The sequence below is a fragment of the Osmerus eperlanus genome, chromosome 21, assembly GCF_963692335.1.
Source record: "Osmerus eperlanus chromosome 21, fOsmEpe2.1, whole genome shotgun sequence".
Classification (NCBI taxonomy): Eukaryota; Metazoa; Chordata; class Actinopteri; order Osmeriformes; family Osmeridae; genus Osmerus; species Osmerus eperlanus.
The window spans coordinates 2,437,644-2,460,372 of record NC_085038.1 but is presented as its reverse complement, the minus strand read 5'-3'; the positions used below and the strand labels follow the sequence as shown (position 1 = coordinate 2,460,372).

Below are 22,729 nucleotides of genomic sequence, written 5' to 3'. Positions count from 1 at the left end.
TGTGTGTCACCATTGGCTTTGCAGGACTTCAGCTCAGTGGCCTCCAGGATGGTGACCAGCAGACGGCCAATCCCACTGGCCTTCATAGAGCGAGCTGGAGAAACAGGCAGTATCACATCAAACTCTGTGCTGTAGACCAGTCACACCAGTCCCAGGATAGTAACAAGAAGAAACACTACTATGGATGGACTATAATCCACACCAATATAAGGATGGTGGTCATTTAGACCAGTCAGTCAGACAGTGAAACAGTCATTTAGACCAGTCGGTCAGACAGTGAAACAGTCAGACCAGTCGGTCAGACAGTGAAATAAGTCAGACCAGTCAGTCAGACAGTGAAACAGTCAGCCAGTGCAGAGCTGAGCAGGGGAGTGGGGCAGCTGACCTTGGTACGCCTTCTCTCTCTTCTTCTTCTCTGTCTCGATGAAGTCCTCCGACGCTGCCTTGATCTTCTGCACCCAGGCCGTCCTGACAAGCACACACACACGCAGTGTGTATATGCTGTACTGTGTAGCCACTGTTATGATAACTTCTCTGTGTGTGTGTGTTACCTCTCGTTGATGTTCTCTGTTTGAGGACGTAGACTCTGTCGATGTGAGAGATGTGGAAGACGGGCTCGTCGCTGGACGGGTCAGGAAGCTTCACCAGAACCTCATTCAGAAACACCGGCTGCAGAGAGACAACACCCTGTCATAGAGCTACATAAGGCTGTCATAGACCTACATACGGCTGTCATAGAGCTAAATAAGGATGCCATAGACCTACACAAGGCTGTCATCTACACAACAAGGCTGTCATTGACCTACATACAGCTGTCATACAGCTACATAAGGCTGTTATAGACCTATGTACGGCTGTCATAGACCTACATACTAAATAATATAATAAAACGAATCACAGACTGACATAAGACAAGTGTGTGTGCATGAGTGTGTGTGTGAGTTAGTGTGTGTGTGTGTGTATGAGTTAGTGTGTGTGTGTCCCTCACCGGCTTGTACATCTTGAGCTGGGTGTTGTTCTTGTAGCTGAACAGCTTGTCGGGGGACCCGAGGCGCTGAACTGCTTGGTGGCGTGGGTGAGCAGCAGGAAAGTCGTTGTAACAGGAAGGCCCACAGCTCCTTGTTGCTCTTGGCCTTGAACACCCGGCCGCTGTGGAGCAGCTTCCTGGGCCCCAGCAGGTTGGTCAGGGAGTTAAACACCAGGTTCTGCAGACGCACAAGAGAGAAGGCTTACGTGTGTGTTGTGTGTGGGGGGTGAGTGTGTGTGTGTGGTGGTGGGGGAGTGAGTGTGTGTGTGTGTGTGGTGGGGGGGGGGGAGTGTGTGTGTGTGGTGGGGGGGGGTGAGTGTGTCTGTGTGGTGGGGGGGGGAGTGTGTGTGTGGTGGGGGGGGGTGAGTGTGTGTGTGTGTGTGGTGGGGGGGGGGGGTGAGTGTGTGTGTGTGGTGGTGGGGGGGTGTGTGTGTGTTGTGGTGGTGGGGGGGTGAGTGTGTGTGTGTGGTGGGGGGGGGTGAGTGTGTGTGACAGAGAATAGACGAGCTTGTGTGTGTGAGGGAGAGAACCTGATTGTGTGTGTGTGTACCTCAGTGATGCCCTCACACTGCACGTGAGCCTGGATCCACTCCAGCCTGTCTGAGTTCTCCTTCTCCCTGACGCCCTCGTTGACCTGGGAGCACAGCTCCTCCGCCCGCTCCAGCGCCTCCTGCAGGGGGCCCCGGTCCACGTGGCCCTCCTGGGTGCTCTCCAGGATCTACACACACACACACGTACGTGCGGAGGGATCAATAAACACAGCACCTTACAGCTACACACATTTGAATTGGGCTACACACATTTGAATTGGGGTGAAAAAAAACCCACATGTACATTTATACAGACACAACATGAGTGGCCACAGAACACAGTGTCTTACATTCTTGATGTGGAGAGGGTAGCGGGTGATCCTCTGCATGGGCTTGAGCAGGAAGCTGGACAGAGGCATGCCCTTACACCGGTAGTCTGTAGCGATTTTCTGAAGGACGGAACAACAAACGTAACAACAACAATAAACATTAAGCATCATCACTAGCCCAGTTCAGACAGGATCGAAATGACCTCAACCTATCATCCCCTTCCCCTAATGTCTCTACCCACCTCACCCCACCCACCTGAAGACATCTACCCCTCCTCACCCCCCCCCCTCTACCTCCTCCCCCCCCCCTACCCCCCCCCCCCCCCCCCCCCCCACCTTGAGGAAGTGTTTGAAGTCCGGCTCGTTGTCGGTGCGGCTCTGCAGCAGGGCGGCAGCGTTCAGCTGGCAGGAGCAGAAGCGGATGTAGGGCTGCATGTGAGCCAGCTCTGCAGCCAGGATGTCCCCCACCACCTGCACCGGCATGTTCTCCCCCCCGGTCTTCTTACGCACGCGCAGGGCCCTTCACACACACACACACACACGTGTAGGCATTTACTACTTACCAACACATACAACTAAAATTACATGCAGACAGGTACAGGGACTGAGGGGCCATGTCAAAGCCACACACACACACACACACATACTTGAGCAGTTTGGTGTTGCAGGCGATGAGCTCCTTCCAGTTAACGAAGATCATGGCCATCTCTGCCTCTGGCAGCCGGCCGGACTCACACATGGGCTTGTGGAACACCTGCTCAACACACCAGCACGGCTCAGGAGGGGGAGGGGGCGACAGACACACGTTTATACGAGTGTCTGTCTGACTGTGCGTGTGTGTGTGAGTAAGTGTGTGTGTGTGTGTGTGTGTGAGAGAGTAAGTGTCTGACTGTGTGTGTGTGTGAGAGTAAGTGTCTGACTGTGTGTGTGTGTGAGAGTAAGTGTCTGACTGTGTGTGTGTGTGTGTGTGTGTGTGTGTGAGAGTAAGTGTCTGACTGTGTGTGTGTGTGAGAGTAAGTGTCTGACTGTGTGTGTGTGTGTGTGTGTGTGAGAGAGTAAGTGTCTGACTGTGTGTGTGTGTGAGAGTAAGTGTCTGACTGTGTGTGTGTGTGTTACCTCCAGGACGATCTGCAGGTCCTCCACGTATCTCTCCTCCGTCTGAAGCAGCTCGTGGATGTAGCCCTGCCTCTTCCTCTCCTGAGGGGTCATACTGTCCAGACTGGTGAGGTCAGCACACCCTGGGGGAGGGGGGGAGGGAGGGGGGGAGAGAGGGGGAGAGGAGGGGGAGAGAGGGGGAGACAGGGGGAGAGAGGAGAAAGGATACAGAGAATGGGAGAAAGAGAAAGGAGGGATGTGAGGGAAGGAAAGAGGGGATGAGAAAGACAAGTTTAATAAAGTCTGTCGACAAGAATGTAGAGCAAACCTCAACACACACACCAAACCTCTCTCTCTCTCACACACACACACACCATACCTCACACAGCCTATACAGTACCACACACACAACACACACACACACACACACACACACACACACACACACACACACACACACACACACACACACACACACACACACACACACACACACACACAGGAGCAACCAGACTCCACAGTAAGTTTCTTACCTGGTACAGAGTGTCCATTCGGGGAACCCTGGAATCCTACACACTCCGCCTCTCCCTCTCTCCACTCATCCCCCTCTCCTCCCCTTCTCCCATCACCCCCCTCCTCTCCCCCTCTCATCCCCTCATCCCCTTCCTTCACCTCATCCCACAGCCTCAAAAACTGGAGCCGGCCTTCGCGCTGTAAACTCACCATCTCTCTCACTCCTTTTTCTCTTTCAGTCTCAGTTCTGCTGTTCTCTCCCCCTCTCTTCTCTCTCCCCCTCTCCACAGCCCTGCTCTGTGCCTCTGTTGTTCTTCCCTGCTGAGGCCAGGCCCACTGAAAGCCAGCCCAGACAATCTGTTTGGACCAAAACAAGGGGGTGGTGGGTGGTGGTGGCTCTGTCTGCACATGCTCAGTGAGGACATAACCTCTGGTTTCCCTGGGCAACCTTTCCAAACCAGGAACAAGGCCTGGAGATGTGAAGGCGACAGGAAACAGGAAGCCTTCTCTGGCTGACTGAATGACTTTGTGCACCTTCGTAACCACATAACCTTATGCAGTATACACACACACACACGCAGATAGACACGCACACACAGCCTTCCTCTGTTGACTAGGCATGTGGTGACTGTAAACACACACAGATTGACTCAGAGACAAAGCAACTTGCCTGTGAATGAACTTTCTATCGGAGAGTGAAAACAGTACAAAACGTCATTCCAAACCAACCTTTAATGTCCCAGTTCAAGTTCACAAGGCACATGTAGCCGTCTGAACACAGGGGAGCCTGGGGGGGGGGGGGGGGGGGGGAGGACACACGACTAAACACAGGAGAAGGGGGTGGGGGCGGGAGACAAGCTTTCCTGGCTGTGTTACAGAGGCACAACACACAAACATACCATCAACAGCACCAGCCATGTTCACTAAGGTGCTGTACTACACTACTCAGAGCCATGTTCACTAAGGTGCTGTAGTACTCTACTCAGAGCCATGTTCACTAAGGTGCTGTAGTACTCTACTCAGAGCCATGTTCACTAAGATGCTGTACTACGCTACTCAGAGCCATGTTCACTAAGGTGCTGTACTACGCTACTCAGAGCCATGTTCACTAAGGTGCTGTACTACGCTACTCAGAGCCATGTTCACTAAGGTGCTGTAGTACTCTACTCAGAGCCATGTTCACTAAGGTGAACTATCAGTCTGTTTTGGTGTGAGATAGTTTAGCAGAACTGCTGGGCTTATAGAGAAGAGATGAAGGGAGAGAGAGAATGTCAGGGGTGAGAGGGGGGAAGAGGACAAGTGGACAGGGGGAGGGAGAGAGGGAGAGAGGGAGAACAGTGAAGCCACAGAGAGACCCAGAGACCCACTACTCTGGTCTGGTCTCCAGAGGACCTCGCTGAAGACCAGCTGTCCAGGGTTCCAGCCAGACCAGGAGAGATGAACTCACAGCAGGTCACCTGCAGGAAGTCCTCCCTCCTGTCAGAGCCTGGGCTGGTCTAGCTAGTCCCCATGCTCTCTGCTCTAGCACCTACTACGTTACTGACATGGAGGGATCTGCTAAATCTCAGACAGGCAGGTAGGCAGGCAGCTAGACAGGCAGACAGGCAGGCAGGTAGACAGGTGTGGAGGGAAACAGACAGGCAGGTAGGGCAGGAAGGAGGGTAGGGGTGGAGTTAGTTGTAGTGGGTGGAGGCTCCAAACAGTTCCGCCCACTGATAGGGAAGTGGGTCTCTCATAGGCCAAGAGGAGGAGGAGAGGAAAAGGAGGAAGACTCTACCACCCTACACACACACACAGAGAGAGAGAGAGAGATGAGGGCCAAGAGGAGAAGGAAAGGGAGAGAGGGGAAAAATAGTGACAGGAAAAAGCGTGTGAGAAGAATGAATGTTGGAAGAAAGAAACTTGATGAGGAGGGTCCAGGTCAGACATGTCTGGTACCTCCAGAGCATCCACTCCAGACCCTGCTCCCCATCTACCCCATCTACCCCAGACACAGCTGGCTCTGTTTGGCCGTGGTCCAGAGGACCTCCCCATCTCCAACCCTGTGACCTCCAACCTCATGTCTAACCCCAGGACGTGACCCCTGACCTCACATCTTAACCTATGATCTCCGACCTCACGTCTGAACCTGACTGTGACCTCTGACCCCAGGTGTGACCTCTGACCTCACAGGGTCATGGCTAGGGTTCGCTACTCACATTGCTGGCTGGGGTCGGACTCTGTGGTGGTCATCTTGACGTAATTGGCGGGGAACAGGGCGGTGACCCCGTTGACATCTCCTCTCCACCAATCAGGGTCGTTCTTGTCCAGCACGTTGATCAGCTGACCCTTGGAGATGCTCATCTCGTCCTCATTGGCTGCCTTGTAGTCGTACATGGCGATGACCTGGCACACTGCCGGGGCAAGGAGAGGGTTAGAGCGGGAGGAAAAACAGAAAGGTTGCGTGTGAGTCTGAATGTGGGTGGAAGTCAGATGGCTGAGCAGTTAGGGAGTCGGGCTAGTGATCTGAAGGTTACCGGTTCGATTCCCGGCTGTGCCAATGACGTTGTGTCCTTGGGCAAGGCACTTCACCCTACTTGCCTTGGGGGGAATGTCCCTGTACTTACTGTAAATCGCTCTGGATAAGAGCGTGTGCTAAATGACTAAATGTAAATGTAAGTACATTCGTTTGTATGTCTATGTGAACTCTTATACACACACGGGTGTGCATTTGTGGTGTGTGTTACCTGGCAGAGGGGCAGGTGTAGACTTGCCGCTGCTGGAGCCCAGCATCTTGACATGAGAAGCAGGAAACCAGCCCTTCTGCCGCTTCCTCCCACGAGCCTAAGGAGAGGACACACACACACACACCTCCTCCAGTAACCATTATGGGTGGGTCAGTTGGTATAAGGATGAAGGAGCATCCTGACCTGCAGTTCCCCGAGCCACCAGCCGGAGGCGTTCTTGCTGAGGATGAGGATCAGCTGGCCAGGAGCCACACTCAGCTGCTCTGTGCCATTGGCCGAGTACGCCGTGGTTACCTGGGCGATCTCTACACATACGCACGCACACACACACGTGTGAGCCCATGTGTACAGTATTTCAGTATTTCCCAAATATAGTATTTCAGTGTGACTGGGTCTATGGAGGTGGTGTTGTGTGTGTGTAGGTGTTGTATGTGAGTTTATGGAGGAGGGGGGTAGATGTACCTGGCTTCTTGCCAGGTGTTCCGGGCTTCCCTGGGCCTCCAGAGGGCTGATGGGAAACAGGAAGTACAGGTCTGTTAGATCTCTCCCTACACTCTGTTCATGTGTGTGCATGCCCGAGCGTGTGTTTCGTAAGAGTGTGTGTCTGCAAGAACGTGTGCTAATTTCTGCGTGTGCTTTGTAAGAATGTGCACACATTTCTACATGCGTGTTTTTGCGCAAGAGTAGGCGTGTGTACACTTCTCTGCTTGTGTCTTGTAAGATCGTGGGGGGGGGGGGGGGGGAGATGGGGGTTAGGGAGTCGGGCTATTGATCAGAAGGTTGCCAGTTCGATTCCCGGCCGTGCAAAATGACGTTGTGTCCTTGGACAAGGCACTTCACCCTACTTGCCTCGAGGAGAATGTCCCTGTACTTACTGTAAGTCGCTCTGGATAAGAGCGTCTGCTAAATGACTAAATGTAAATCTAAGATCGTGTGTGTGTGTACCCAGTGTATGTGTGTGTGTCCGTACCTCAACCTCTTTAGGCTTGACGTAGTTGGAGGGGAAGAGGCCGGCACGGTCTCCTGTGCAGCCCCTCCACCAGTCCCCCTCACGCTGGCTCACCAGGATGATGTCACCCTCCCTGAAGGTCAGGTCCCCTGGCTCCGGGCTCTCGTACGTGTACAGGGCCACGAACTCTGGAGGGGGTCAGAGGTCAACCGTGAGGTGAGGGGTCTGCACGTGTGTCGTGAGTGTGTGTGTGTGGTGGTGATTTTTTGTCAGACTACAGGGCCATGGCCTTCCGTATTTTTAGGAGGGGTGAGTGAGTGTGTGTGTGGGAAAGGGGGTGGGGGAGTATGGGGGTTCATGGATGTGTGTTTGCGTGGCAGAAAATGTGTGTGCTAGTGTGTTTACTGAGGCGTGTAATCTGTGACGGAAGAAACGCAGTCAGTCTCTGACACCTGTTCCTATTCACAACAACAGATTAGGACAGAGCATGTCCTTCAGAGATTACATATAAACCCAGCAACAAGAGATTATTGTAGAACCCCCAACCTCTGTCCCCTGAGTTGTGCTTCCACCAACTCCACCCTGGGGGGCAGGGTGGAGAACCAAGAATCATATCCCTCCCTCCCTCCCTCCATCATATCCCTCCCTCCCTCCCTGCCTCAACCAAGCTTCCATACCTTCTTGTTGGGAACCCTCATTGTTGTCAGATCCATCAGAAAATACAGAGCTGTAAACAGACAAACGAAAAGCATTTCATCAAGATTTAGCAAAGACTTCTCTTCAGGGTAAAAACTATGTAGAGATATCTAAAGTAGAAGAAAAGACTTGTTTTCACAATAAATATTGCAGGAATTAACCCCAGTTATTACCTTTGTCCCATGCCCTTTGTTACAGTTACAGTTACACACACACAGGAACTGTACACATGACTGGATTACTTCACTGATAACTCTGCGATAACAACCACAAATATGTGCATAGCTGGGAACAGTGTGTCTGTGGGTTTATATTTGGGTACGCCTGTGTGTGTACATGCTTCCTCCTCTGTGTGTGTGTATATAGGTGTGTATAAGTATTAGAGCACGACCGATTTATCGGCGGGACGATATTAATCGGACAATATCAGGCATTTTACAAACTATCTGCATTTATAATGGCCGATAAATGAATATTATTTTTAAAAATTAAAAAAACGACGAAACACCCTTCAACCATGTTATGAGTTATGGCGTTGCATAGTTTATCAACCAGAGGGCACTTTACAACGTCCCTGTTTAGAACGCCACAAACCCTACAACCAGCTGATCCAGCCAGAGTCGAGTCAAGTCCGATATTCCGATATATCGTAATATCGGATTTTTAAATCACCAAATATTAGTATCGATATCGGCCTTAAAAAACCTTTATCAGTCAGGCTTTAATAAGTATATGTATGTACAGGTATATATGTGTGTGTATGTATGAGTGCATCCTCACTCGGCGGGTTCGTCCTCCCCCAGCAGAGCCACGTAGGTCTTGGGGAACCAGCCCTGCTGCCCCCCCAGCTCCCCCAGCCACCAGCTCTCCTGCTGCTCCAGCACGCGGATCACGTCGTCCTTACTGAAGTTCAGGTGGCTCTCTGTCTTGGCTGTCCAGGAGCACAGGGCCTGGGCCAGCAGGGTGCCCACCACCTGGGGGGGGGAGGAAGGGAAGGGGAGGGGAGGGGAGGCAGAGGAGGGGAATTCAGAGAGAGAGAATTCTGTATTACTGCTTGACTGGTCCTATTGTTCCGTTTTAGATCAGAGAGCTCTTTCAGGAAGGTAGGAAGGAAGGAAGGGGGGAGGGAGGGAAAAGAAAGAAACGTGTGTCTACAGCATTGAAACACAACCGGTGCCCTCCTGCCCTGTTCCCCAGGACTCAGAGGTCGTACCTGTCCCTGTTCCGAGGGGGCGGTGCTGGGATGGTGTGTGGGGGTGAAGGCAGACTTGGGCGGGGCGCTGGCAGGCGCGGCCGGCTCCGGGGCAGCAGTGGAGGTGTGGATGGAGGCCTGGGGCTTGAGCGCCTGTTTGTTGACCACGGCGTACAGAGCGCCTGTGGGCGGGGCCTGCGGATGGGCCTGCGGGTGGGCCTGTCTCTGCACGTAGCTCTCCGGGAACCAGCCCATGTTCCCCCGCCCGCTGCCGTACAGCCAGCCCTGCTCACGCTCCGTAGACTCATCCACCTGACCACACACACACACACACAGGACGATACACACACACACAGGACGATACACACAACCACACACACAGGACGATAAACACACACACAGACAAGCAGACACACACGGACATCAGTATACACACGTCGATTTTCAGTTCCGAGGTCGTCTCGATGACATCACAGTCGTTACCTCGATGATGTCATCGGCCTCGAAGCTGAGCTCGTCCTTGTTGCGGGCGGTGAAGGGGTAGAGAGCTTGGAAGGAAGTGAGAGCGGCTGACTTCCTGTGCTCCCTGGCCTGTGGCTGCAGCCCTCCTGGAACAGCCAATGAAAATGTATCAGACACTCTGACAACAGCAAATCAGAACTCTCAATCCATTCACTTGATGCACTTTAAATGTATTATTCATAAAATTATAGAGCCATTGGAAGCTGAGGGAAAGTAATAGAACCTTAGCCTGGACCATTTAGAAAGTTGGAATAAATGACCAAGTCTAGCTATAGAGACTGTTGGCTGATCTGGACCAAACATAGGAGGAAGTGTGTGTGCTCCTGCCTCCTAAGCCTGAACCCAGTGACCTATGACCCCAGGTAAAGAGAGGTATATGAGCGATCTATGACCCCAGGTAAAGAGAGGTTTTGAGTGACCTATGACCCCAGGTAAAGAGAGGTTTATGAGTGACCTATGACCCCAGGTAAAGAGAGGTTTATGAGTGACCTATGACCCCAGGTAAAGAGAGGTTTATGAGTGACCTATGACCCCAGGTAAAGAGAGGTTTAGGAGTGACCTATGACCCCAGGTAAAGAGAGGTTTATGAGTGACCTATGACCCCAGGGAAGGAGATGTTTGCATTCCGAACCTTTCCTCTCCTCCAGGCCTCGTAGCAGAGCTGTCAGCTTCGCCTGGATATCCGACTTCCCTCCATTCACCTGCTGCTGGCCGGACCCCTCCTCCTCCTTCCTCTTCCTCTCCTCCTCTGCGCTCTTCCTCTCCTCCTCCAGTCTTCTCTTCTCCTCCTCCTTCCTCTTCCTCTCCTCATCCGCCCTCTTCCTCTCCTCATCCGCCCTCTTCCTCTCATCCGCCCTCTTCCTCTCCTCCTCCGCCCTCTTCCTGTCCTCCTCTGCTTTTTTCCTTTCTTCCTCGCACCTCCTCTTCTCCTCCTCATCCTGCCTTTTCTTCTCCTCCTCCCTCTTTCTCCTCGCCTCCTCCGCTCTCTTCCTCTCCTCCGAGTCTCTGATGGCAGCCTCGGCAGCCCGCTGCCGTCTCCTCTCCTCATCCTCCCTCTCTTTCTTACGCTCCTCCTCTCTCCTCTCCTCCTCCAACCTCCTCCTCTCTTCCTCCTGCCTTCTCTTCTCCTCCTGCCTCCTCCTCTCCTCCTCCCTCCTCTCCTCCTCCAGCCTCCTCCTCTCCTCCTCCAGCCTCCTCCTCCTGTCTTCCTCCTCCTGTCGTCTCCTCTCCTCCTGCGTCTTGCGTTCCTCGTCTCTCCTCCGCTCCTCCTCCCTCCTCCTCCTCTCCTCCTCCTCCCTGGCCCGGCGCTCTCGCTCGGCCAGCTCCCTGGCGGCCAGGAGACGGGCCTGGGTCTCCCTCTCCTCCTCCTCTCTCAGCTTGGCCTCCCTCTCCTCCTGCAGCCTCCTCTGCCTCTCCTCCTCCTCCCTCCGCAGCTTCTCCTGCCACTGGCGCTCCTTCTCCAGCTTAATACGCCTGGAGGGAGGAGGAGTGGGGGGAGGAGAGAGAGAGAGAGAGCGAGACAGGAGTTTTTCTTTAAATATATAATCCAGACAGAACATTTGTCTTTCGGAGGCTAATAGGGTTGTTTTGATTTTACGGTTCTATATACTACCGATTTGTTTAACAGTCTTTTTCATAATGTGTGTGTGTGTGTGTGTCTCTTTCACAGCAGCAGGTTACCTTTGAGCTTCCTCCTCCTCCATCCTCTTCCTGTCCTCCTCCATCCTCTTCCTGTTCTCTTCCTGCTCCCTCAGTCTCTTCAGCTCCCTCAGCTTGTCCTCCCTGATGCTCTGCAGCTTCTCCAGGGCAGACTGCTGCTTCCTCTGACTGTCCCTCAGGTCCTGACACACACACGGCATATTTACGTCTATGCGACAGATTTTGTACGAAAACGTGAAGGTGACGTAATGACTTGGGCCATATTAACATTATGATTTAAGACACACACACACGACAGCCACAGATCACACATGAAGGAAGGAATGAGGAATTGGGTGATTAACTGGGGAAAGACAAAAAGAGAAAGGGAAAGAGAGAGCACAAGAGGCAGAGAGAGGCAGGAGAGAGAGAGGCAGAGAGAGAGAGAGAGAGAGAGAGAGAGAGAGAGAGAGAGAGAGAGAGAGAGAGAGAGAGAGAGGCAGAGAGAGAGAGAGAGAGGCAGAGAGCGAGAGAGAGAGGCAGAGAGAGAGAGAGGCAGAGAGCGAGAGAGAGAGGCAGAGAGCGAGAGAGAGGCAGAGAGGCAGAGAGGCAGAGAGAGAGAGAGAGAGAGAGAGAGAGAGAGAGAGAGAGAGAGAGAGAGAGAGAGAGAGAGAGAGAGAGAGAGAGCACCTTAAGGAGGTAGGAGAGGTTACTAAGGCAGGCCAGTAGAGAGAGCAGCCCCTGCAGTACACTTCCATCTGCAGCAGCACACTGCAGCAGCACACTGCAGCAGCACACTGCAGCAGCACACTGCAGCAGCACACTGCAGCAGCACACTGCAGCAGCACACTGCAGCAGCACACTGCAGCAGCACACTGCAGCAGCACACTGTAGCAGGGTGGGGAGATTTAAGAGGTTGGAGAATGCATTCGGGGGAGGTTAGGCATAAACATGTAGGATACGAGGGGGGAGGGGAATGAAGGAGAGAGAGAAAGAGAGAGAAATGATGGTTAAGGAAAAAGGGGGGAAGGAGGGAGAGGATGAAAGGAGAAAAAGAGAGGGGTGGAAGAGAGGAGGGTTAAGGAAGGCAGAAACAGTCTGGAAGCTGATGGTTAGAAACACAGTTACAAGCAGGAATCTCTGGTCCAGTGGCTGGACCAGAGGGCTTGGCCCAGCCTGGTCCAGTGTACAGGGGCTTGGACTAGCCTGGTCCAGTGTACAGGGGCTTGGACTAGCCTGGTCCAGTGTACAGGGGCTTGGACTAGCCTGGTCCAGACTACAGGGGCTTGGACTAGCCTGGTCCAGTGTACAGGGGCTTGGCCCAGCCTGGTCCAGTTGGGCCCCGCCCGGCCTCCTGTGTGCTCTCACCAGCAGGCCGTTGTTGTACTGGTCCATGTCGGCCAGGGTGGAGGCTGTCTCCCTCTCCAGGGCGTCCAGCTGCTGCCTCAGCCCGGAGCACACTCCGTTCCGCTCACTCACACTGCGCCGCAGGGTGGACATGGTGGACACTGGGGACCAGGGGACACAGGTCAGCAGAGCTGCCCAGAGAGAGGGGCGGGCGGGGGGGGATAGAGGGGCAGAGAGAGGGCGCAGTCAGACCTGGGAGGTTGTTGAGCTCCATGTTCTTGACCTTCTCACTGAGCCTCTGCTGCTCTGGTGTCAGCTGGGACAACTTCCTCTGGTACTCCTTAAGGACAGGAAACGGGAAACGCATCATCAGGCTGGGACAGACTTGACAAGGGAGGGTGAGGATACGGTGATGCACTCAATCGCTGAAAAACACACACACACACACACACCTCCATCTGTCTCTGCAAAGTGTTTATGTCCTGTCTGCGGGTCTCTCTTCTCTGATTGGTCAGCTCCAGCTCGCTCTTCTGAACTCTCTTCTTGCTCTGGGCTTCGCGCAGACGGTCTGATATCTGTCGGTGCTTGTTACCCTGGAGACAGAGGAGAGGGGGGAGAGAGAGAGAGATAGCAACCAAGCGAGGAGAGAAAGGGAAAAAGAGAGAAGGGGTGAGAGAGAAGAAAGTAAGAGTTCATCCACATGAATGTGCATTTTATGTAATTTCTGTAAGAGTATGACTGTAGGTTTGAGTGAATGTGTGTGTGAGCGTGTGTGTGTGTATGAGTGTGTGTGTGAGCGTGTGTGTGTGTATGAGTGTGTGTGTGTGTATGAATGAGTGTGTGTGTGAGCGTGTGTGTGTGTGTGTGTCCTCACCACAGCCTCCAGCTCCATCTCCAGACTCCTCTTCTTGGCTCTCAGCCGGGTGATGTCCTCCTGCTCCTGACCCTTCTGGCTCTGCATCTCTGCTCTCCTCCTCCTCTCCCACTCCTCCTTCCTCTGACGCTCCAGCTCACGCTGGGCCGCCTCACACACACACACACACACGCACACACACTTAAACATGACGAGCCGAAACGCGCCCCCCCATGCTCGAGTAGGTTTCCAGCAGCTTGCGCCCTCACCTCCTTTCTCTCCACCTCCTTCAGCCTCTCCTCCTCCCTCTGCCTCTCCAGCTCCCTCTGTCGCTCCAGCCTCCTCTCCTCCTCCTTCCTCCTCCTCTCCTCCAGCTCCCTGACCTCCCGCTCTCTCCGCTCCCGCTCGTCCCGCTCCTTCTGGGCGCGGCGCTCCTCCTCTCTCCTCTGCGCCTCCTGCAGGGCCAGCCTCCTCTTCTCCAGCTCCGCGTTCCCCCGCTCCAGGTTGGCCTTGAACTTGTCCTCGAACGACACTGCAGCCCCCCCAGAGGAGAGGAGAGGGAGGGATCGAAGTTTTCAGTGTTTTAGTGTGTGTTCGTGTGTGCATTTGTATGTGAGTGTGTGAGAGTGTGTGTGAGTGTGTGTGTGTACATACAGTTGCTCCTGGTCTTCTGCGCTGGTTCCACTTCCAGGTCATCAGTGAGGGCAGCATAGAGGGAGCTGCTGCTGCTGCCGTTCACAGCACTCCTACACACACACACACACACACACACACACACACACACACAGGAAATGAGACGTTTACCTGGGTAGGGGAAGTGAATGTGTGTGGGTGTGTGTGTGTACCTGTGTGATGGAGGGATCAGCTCTGCAGGCAGACTGAGAGGTAAGGGCTGTCCAGTCTTGGCCATATCCACCAGGTGCATGGCCAGGATAAACTCCTCCCCCTTCAGCTTGCCATCCTTGTCTACGTCCGCTAGGGTCCTATAGAGAGACAGGTTACAGGTAAAAACTTATCAGTCTGAGTCCATAAGAGAAATGATGATGATGATGATGATGATGATGGTGTTCTCACCAGATGGTTGCCAGCTGTGTTTGACTTAGCATAGTGGTTGCCATGGCGTTCCTCACCTGAAGACCTGAAAAACAGAAACTGTTCAGACAGTGCGTGTGTGTGTTGTGGTAATACATGTGCGAGCGTGTCTGAGTGATACAGTAACTCTGTGTGTATGTGTGTGAGAGTCTATGCGTGTGTGTGTGTGTGTGTGTGTGTGTGTGAGCGAGAGAGAGAGTGTGTGTGTGTTATATTGTGTCGTAACAGTTTCACAGAAACAGGTCTGGCAAGACCTGACCTATCTCCTCAGTTAAAGACACCACACAAAGAGAGCAATAAGTGTGTGTGTGTGTGAGAAAGTGTGTTTGTGTCTCAATGCTTCTAGATCCCACACCAAAGGCCCAGACATGAGGGAGTCCTGAGAGGAAGCAGTGTTTGACGGACAGGAGCCGTCAGAGGCTGGGAGACACAGAGGAGCCGTCAGAGGCTGGGAGACACAGAGGAGCCGTCAGAGGCTGGGACACATGGAGGAGCTGTGAGGCTGGAATGTGAAGCTAGCAGGTCACATGATGACTGACACACCGCCTCACCTGCACTCCTGCATTCCACACATGCTGGGGCGGAGGACGAGGCATGACTGGTGAGCACACACACACACACACACAGACACACACACCTGAGAGGTATCCGGTCATGTTCTTGTCCAGGCTGTTGAACTGCTGTCTGTATTTGAGGCGGGTGGCGTGGGGGATGGCCCAGTCGGAGGGGGCGGTCTTTGGGGAGGCGTCCGCCAGGGAGGCGGGGGAGGAGGAGGCGGAGCTGAGGGAGGAGGGGAGGAGTCAGTCTAGAAGAGGAGGGGTGTGTGTGTTGAGGTGATATCTGTATATGGGTGTGTGTGTGTGTGTTGAGGTGATACCTGTGTGTGTTTAGTTGATATCTGTTGGTGTGTGTGTGTGCTCAGGTTCTATCTGTGTGTGTGTGTGTGTGTGTGTGTGTGTGTGTACCTGCTGGAGCCCAGGTCCAGCAGAGAGGAAAACATGTTGACTGCAGGAGAGGAGGACAAGCCCAGAGGAGAGGAATATGGACCAGACAGAGTCAGACCTGGGGAGAAGCAGAGAGGTCAGTGTACACACACACACACAGTTTCTCCAGCTACTTCATTAGCATACACTTTCCTGCTCTTGCTGAGGGGCACACATATAATAATTTACACTGTTAGATTATAGTGGACAGAGAGAAAGAGAAACAGACAGGGAAATATACTGAGACAGAGACAGACAGACAGACTAGGAGACAGACAGACAGACAGACAGACAGACAGGACCACAGACAGACAGGCAGGACCACAGACAGACAGGCAGACAGACTCCTCTCACCAGTTCCCATGATTCCACTCTGCATGGGCTGTAGAAATCCCATGGTGCCATTGGGCAGGGCGGGGCTTCCCAGCGAGGGCAGCAGGGGCATGGTGCTGGAGCCAACCAGAGGACTCACGCCCATTGCCGTGGGGACCAGGGGTGTGAGTGAGGTCATGGGTGAGATTGTTGTCGTCATGGGGATGGGGGTCAGCATGGCCAGGCCCCCTGGCATCATCGACAGGTTTGGCATAGAGCCCATCCCTGAGGAAGACACACACACACACACACAAAACAGAGTGTTAACACACTCTTGTATGAATTCTAATGTACTTGTTACAAATTGTGAAATAAAGACTTGAAACTCTTAATTTAAAATAACCGTAGCGAGAGTTGGACATGGAAGCCGAGTGGGCGTGGCTAGGGGCGGGCACTGGGGGCTGCTTCATGATGATTGGCAGAGCCGAGGGGAGGGGCGTGCCATGCAGCTTGAGCTTAATAAGCTTCATAGCGATGGAGAACTCCAGTCTGTCCATCTTTCCATCCTTGTTCATATCCGCCAGAGCCCTGAGGGAGAGGGAGAGGGAATTGAAGTGATTTGAATTTGGGAGATTAAGATTTTATGATTGGAGTGTGTCTGTGTGTGTGTGTGTGTGTGTGTGTGTTCACTGCTCACCAGATCTCTGCCAGCACTGGAGAGGGCAGACCTGACTGCAGGAAGAACTTCCTGGCCTGTTCCCCTGGAGACAGCAAGCCACAGACCAGACAGAGACCCAACGAAAGAGGCAGAGAGGAGAAGGGACGTCATTCAACACACGTGTATTTGTATGTGTACATGTGTGTGTACGCGTGTGCATGTGTGTACCTGAGACAAAGCCCATGGCAGGAGAGAGGGTGTCGAACTTCTGGTCGTGTTTTCCCCTCTCATCTGGGGTGATGGCCCACACACTAACGCCCCCTGGGGAGAAAGAGTCATACTTAATATACTTAATACTAAAAAACATGTTTTTAATATTTTCCTCTGACACACGGTACATCACCACAGTATCTAATTACAGACCAATCACAGCAGTGTAAAGAGAGAGAGAGAGAGAGAGAGAGAGTGATTGGAAGATAAACATCTCAGGTTGAGTATACAGAAAGAGAAATGATTGGTTTCACTACCTTATGTAAACACTTTCTACTAACCCACACCCTCACACACACACACACACACACAGGAATCTTACCATTCATGGCTGCAGGTGGGCAGGAGGGGGGGGACTACCAGTCCTGTTCTCAGCTGCTGGATAGCTCACAGTTATCTGCAACAGACACACACACACACACACACACAGAGTCAGCACCCTGAGGCTACACACAGTCAGCATCGCTAGCGCGCACACACACACACACACACACACACACACACACACACACACACACACACACACACACACACACACACACACACACACACACACACACACACACACACACACACACACACACACACACACACACACACACACACACACACACACACACACACACACACACACACACACACACACACACACACACACACACACACACACACACACACACACACACACACACACACACACACACACACACACACACACAGTTGCTGTGTTTTGGGCTAATCAGGAACATTCTCAGAAAGCCCATATTATTCCACGCACATACACAAATACCTTAACCTCTGGAAATAGTAATAGTGTGTGTGTGTGTGTGTGTGTACTGATAACAGAGTAATACTGGAACATTCAGTAGAGGGGAGCACCACAGAGTTGAGACGTAATACTCAAATCCACCTGACCCAACTGACACTCACCACACAACCAACTTCACCACTAACACACATATTTTCAAGTTTCCTCTTATCGATGTGGGATCCTTAAGAGAGCTCAAAACAAAGCTGCACATGTGAAAAGCGCTCCTGTTTTGACCGCATCGGCTGTCCAGCCACAAGCATCAAGTCGTAGGAGGAGAATCTGCAGGGTCAGCATACCAGAGAATCCACAAACGGCTTCCTAACCAGTAACCAACGGATACAAGCTTTCCTGTTCTGCTCCACAGACACGGTCAGGTGACAGGAAGTGATGCAAGGGGGACTTTCAGCACCCTCTCCCGGGACGGAGATGTGTCACAGAAAGGTAGGAGAAGCGGGAAACTGACTCAGCAAAGAGAAGGAATAGAGAAATAAGGAATAATTCAGAACTTAAGCTTGAAATTGATTCATAAAAATCATTAAGTCAGGTCTGGGCAAATACCCATTTTCAACATTGTACTGTTTTATCTGGGGCTGTGGGGGAGAGCGATCGAGTGAGGGATAGTGAGAGAGAGTGAGAGTGAGAGAGGTGTCAGATGGCTGAGCGGTTAGGGAGTCGGGCTATTAATCAGAAGGTTGTTGGTTCGATTCCCGGCCATTCCAAATGACGTTGTGTCCTTGGGCAAGGCACTTCACCCTACTTGCCTCTGGGAGAATATCCCTGTACTTACTGTTAGAGAGAGACCTGGGGGGACGAGGGGGACGAGGTGACACTGATACTGAGAAACATGAAAACGGAGAGGTGTGTGTGTGTGTGCAGTTAGGATAATGTGGTCAAGCAAGACGACCTCACAATGGGGTGCGTGTTGTGCGAGTGTGCCAGCCATCTGTTCCCCCGTCCTCCTGAGTGTCCTCTCGTTCTCATCCAGTTCTCAGGGGAACAGGCACAGGCAGGGTCTCTAACGCTGGTGTCTCTCATGGTAACCAGGGTCTCTAACGCTGGTGTCCCTCAGTGTAACCAGGGTCTCTAACGCTGGTGTCTCTCAGGGTAACCAGGGTCTCTAATGCTGGTGTCTCTCAGGGTAACCAGGGTCTCTAACGCTGGTGTCTCTCATGGTAACCAGGGTCTCTAACGCTGGTGTCTCTCAGGATAACCAGGGTCTCTAACGCTGATGTCTCTCAGGATAACCAGGGTCTCTAACGCTGGTGTCTCTCAGGGTAACCAGGGTCTCTAACGCTAGTGTCTCTCAGTGTAACCAGGGTCTCTAACGCTGGTGTCTCTCATGGTAACCAGGGTCTCTAACGCTGGTGTCCCTCAGTGTAACCAGGGTCTCTAACGCTGGTGTCTCTCAGGATAACCAGGGTCTCTAACGCTGGTGTCTCTCAGGGTAACCAGGGTCTCTAACGCTGGTGTCCCTCAGAGTAACCAGGGTCTCTAACGCTGGTGTCTCTCAGGATAACCAGGGTCTCTAACGCTGGTGTCTCTCAGGATAACCAGGGTCTCTAACGCTGGTGTCTCTCAGGATAACCAGGGTCTCTAATGCTGGTGTCTCTCAGTGTAACCAGGGTCTCTAACGCTGGTGTCTCTCAGGATAACCAGGGTCTCTAATGCTGGTGTCCCTCAGTGTAACCAGGGTCTCTAATGCTGAGGGCCGGCCAAGCAGGGTGTGTGGTGAGACTCTACAGGCTGTGTAGGTGCCCGACATGGAGAGAGTATCTGCGGAGCCGATGCAAATGAGATCTGATGGACCGTTGGTGGAGCAGACAGGATGGAGGGAAGAGAGAGAAAGAGAAAAGAGTGAGAGAAAGAGAGAGAGGTTTAATTTGCATTGTGTAGTGAAATCTGGAGTGGGTCTGGCCTTTTGAGACACAGATGACAAACACAACCTTCGGAGTCAACCAAAGAACCACTCACATCCACACAAACACACACTGTTGTCACATCCACACAAACACACACTGTTGTCACATCCACACACTGTTGTCGCCATCGCTGGTGGAATTGTTGGAGGCAGGAAACCAGTGCTGGGATACTAGTTCTGAACAGGAAGAGCAAAGAGCTGATACAGTGTACACACACTAGAGTCATGGTTAACTCAGTGTCTTGCTCTGTTTCATTTCGTCTCCCCCCCCCCCCCCCCCCCACACACACACACTTGTAAGCGGGGAGAAGGATGCACCTGACTCAACAGTGTCTGAACACTGAGTCATCCAGCCTGTCATCTCCCAGGAATGCAGATGGACTCATCCCTAGCAGAGTAGACAGAAACAAGACACACAGACACAGACACAGACACAGACACAGACACAGAGAGAGAGAGAGAGAGAGAGAGAGAGAGAGAGAGAGAGAGAGAGAGAGAGAGAGAGAGAGAGACAAAAAGAGAGACAAAAAGAGAGACAAAAAGAGAGACAAAAAGAGAGAGAAAGAGAGAGAAAGAGAGAGAAAGAGAGAGAAAGAGAGAGAAAGAGAGAGAAAGAGAGAGAGATTGCACCTAGATCAACTAATCTGATCTATCTGGGACGAGGCTTGGGATTTGTAGTCTTTGCCAAAAGAGTAGTCTCTCTTAGTAAGAACTACAGTGTCTCTGATGCGACCAAGAGCAGAACCTCTGTGATGTTGTATTCCGGGCTCCAAGGGTGGGGGGGTGGAGTGGTCTCCTCCATGCTGGGAGAAGAGAACTACACTACCCACACTAACTTCTGGAACTACACTACCCAGCCTGAAGTTCTAGAAGCTCCATTCACATGTCCAGGGGATCAGTGACTTCACTTTGTGACCTCATCTGAAACAGCTCGGTCTTGTCTCTCTTTTCTGTCTCTCTCTTTCCCCCTTTCCCTCTCTCTCTCTATCTCTCTCTCCATCCTACTTGCACTTGCTGGCCATTATCATGAATAATGAAACACAGCAATAAATGTGGCTGCACGATGATGAATGATGTTGGTTTTTCTTTTGTTTGGATTGCAGCATACCACTCCCTCCAATGCCTCTCATGTGCATGAAAGCCTGTAGCCTTTAGCTCAAACATCACCCTATACTGCAGGCCTACAATGACTCACAGTCCCCGGCCCACTCTCTCTCTCTGTCATTCTCTCTCTCAAACCCTCATTCTCACTTAACTCCACAATATCCACCCCCAGCCCTCTCTCCTTCACACTCTGCCTGACACAAACAGGAATATTGCAACACAGCAATATGGAGCCTGCCAGACTATACCTACTGTACAGCAGGACCATGCAACAAGTGGATGACCTTGCACACACAGAGACCTAAACATCTGTGGTGGGAGGCTACTACACCACAGGGACATTCCTCAAAGCAAGGAACCACACCAATCTCCTGTCAGTAAACACTGACTGATTGAGATGGTGTGTAAGGGTCAATGGTGTGTGGATGGATAGGATAGAAAGAGAGAGAGAGATTAGGTATGGGTCAACTAATCTGGTCTGGATGAACTGTCTGGGTTGGGCTAATCTGTTAAGAAGGTGTGGGACTACTTAAAACTCACCAATGTTGCATTCATCCATAACGCTTCTGAGAAGTCGTCAGGGGAAACTTTGATCTTCAGTATTACTCGCTTAGAACTCGTTCTTTTCAGGCATTGCCGGCAATAAGGCAGCTAACTGGGTCAGACACACACTCTTCCACCAGTGGTGTGCTTGTGACCGGGGGAAAACATGTCCACTCTAACAGCACCGAATAGTCTAAAATGACAACGTCAAAAGTGAAGTATTTTTGTATATCCATGTCTTCAGTTGAAGCACAGCAAGCTAGAAGCCCTTCTCCACGTCCACTGTGGCAGCAGGGCTAGGACAGGGGTGTCAACAAGGGACACAGCCAACCACCCCTCAGGAAAATGAATGACAGTCAACACAAGGTTCCCTGGATCCTTGCCAACCAGCCCTGGCTCTGACAGCGCCCCAGACACTGTTGGCTTCCCTGTTACAATGCCAGCCCCAGCCTCTACCCCAGCCCCAGCCTCTACCCTAGCCTCTACCCCTGCTCCTGTCTCCAGCATGGTAATAGCTTCAGCTTCCACCCCTGGTCCCAACCCCGTCCCCAGCCGTAAAAAGATTGAGGCTCGAGGCCTACCTCAACTGACAACCTCCCTTCACCATCGGATATAGGTTGTGATTGATGTACTTAACATCAAACAACTATGCTCCATCTGCCGCGTACACTGACGTCAAGGGGACCTAATCACTCAGCACCAGTAGCGCCTACACAGGTGAGCACACATGGAGGAATTGCGGGGGCTCGACAGCAGACAGCCTAAACAAACCACCACAGTGAGATCCAAATCAGAGGACACAGATAGGCCTATATTAGTGCTTCAAACGGACAGATATTGTTGACAGTGTATCAGGCAGTAGATATTAAACATCTAGGTGTTTCCGATAGGGATCCAGACCAGAATGTCAACAACAACAAAAAGAATACTTTTTTTCTTAAGTCTGACATTTGCATTCTTGGTCGCAAGCAAGAGAGACAAGTTTGTAACCTGCAGAACTAGTTTTGAAAAGAATCTTTTCCGATTACATACTTTTCCTTTTGTAATCACTCACATAGGTTTTGTAGTTTGTGTTATGCAACTAGTAAAAACTAAAGATAAAAACGATCATCCAGGCCAGTCAAGATACAGCGCTAACCACACGTCCATGCCCCAATTGTCCTCTAATAATCGAACAAGAGTCGATAAGTTGTAGCTATTTTGAGCGCTGCACTATCGCGAACGTTGCAATTAACTGGTTTTGTGAAGCACCTGTTTTAATGGAGCTGGCTTTAATACATGTTATATCCCGTCGTACATAGGCATCCCATCAATACCACATTTTGTGACAATATCAAACTTGGCTAAGCTGTCCGCTGAGAGAGGCAGTTTCGGGTGCCAACATACCTCTAACTAGTGGGGAAAACATGGACTTTCGTCTCCTCTGGGTCCTCAATTCAAAGTCGATTAGGTCCGTCAGATTATCACCCGTGTATGTAGCCTTCAGGTACTATTAAAACAATTCAGAAACTGAAACAAGACGAAGTTTAGAACTGTGAACCTGTTGCTGTCAGCTACACAAACAACATGGCTGAATTCGCTCGCTGGAGCTCCGGGCACAGGCAGGGACGTTGATTTGACT

The 22,729-nt window shown here is 52.0% G+C and overlaps 1 protein-coding gene across 2 annotated transcripts; it reads right to left on the bottom strand.

Moving 5' to 3' along the window:
* Positions 1 to 37: 37 nt before the first annotated feature.
* itsn2b (intersectin 2b) lies at positions 38 to 22,721 on the bottom strand. 2 transcript variants are annotated; one of them, XM_062446644.1, is made up of 36 exons: positions 22,495 to 22,719; positions 17,055 to 17,129; positions 16,691 to 16,783; positions 16,502 to 16,565; positions 16,208 to 16,392; positions 15,847 to 16,089; positions 15,475 to 15,571; positions 15,147 to 15,289; positions 14,492 to 14,555; positions 14,263 to 14,400; positions 14,072 to 14,163; positions 13,687 to 13,949; positions 13,439 to 13,588; positions 13,017 to 13,157; positions 12,817 to 12,904; positions 12,586 to 12,725; positions 11,260 to 11,420; positions 10,211 to 11,052; positions 9,541 to 9,665; positions 9,079 to 9,369; positions 8,646 to 8,839; positions 7,847 to 7,896; positions 7,191 to 7,357; positions 6,683 to 6,728; positions 6,404 to 6,525; positions 6,221 to 6,317; positions 5,693 to 5,887; positions 3,003 to 3,124; positions 2,534 to 2,640; positions 2,223 to 2,406; positions 1,908 to 2,006; positions 1,578 to 1,745; positions 989 to 1,205; positions 552 to 669; positions 386 to 468; positions 38 to 94 (listed from the first exon to the last, which is right to left on the bottom strand). In XM_062446644.1, the coding sequence occupies exons 2-34, from the start codon at positions 17,059 to 17,061 to the stop codon at positions 653 to 655; spliced, it is 5,112 nt and encodes a 1,703-aa protein (XP_062302628.1). In that variant the 5' UTR covers positions 17,062 to 17,129; positions 22,495 to 22,719; the 3' UTR covers positions 38 to 94; positions 386 to 468; positions 552 to 652. The 2 variants fall into 2 exon arrangements, with proteins under 2 accessions (XP_062302628.1, XP_062302629.1); XM_062446645.1 differs by lacking the exons at positions 38 to 94; positions 386 to 468; positions 552 to 669; ... (4 more) ...; positions 2,534 to 2,640; positions 3,003 to 3,124 and adding an exon at positions 3,633 to 5,275 and having other exon boundaries at positions 22,495 to 22,721.
* Positions 22,722 to 22,729: the final 8 nt, after the last annotated feature.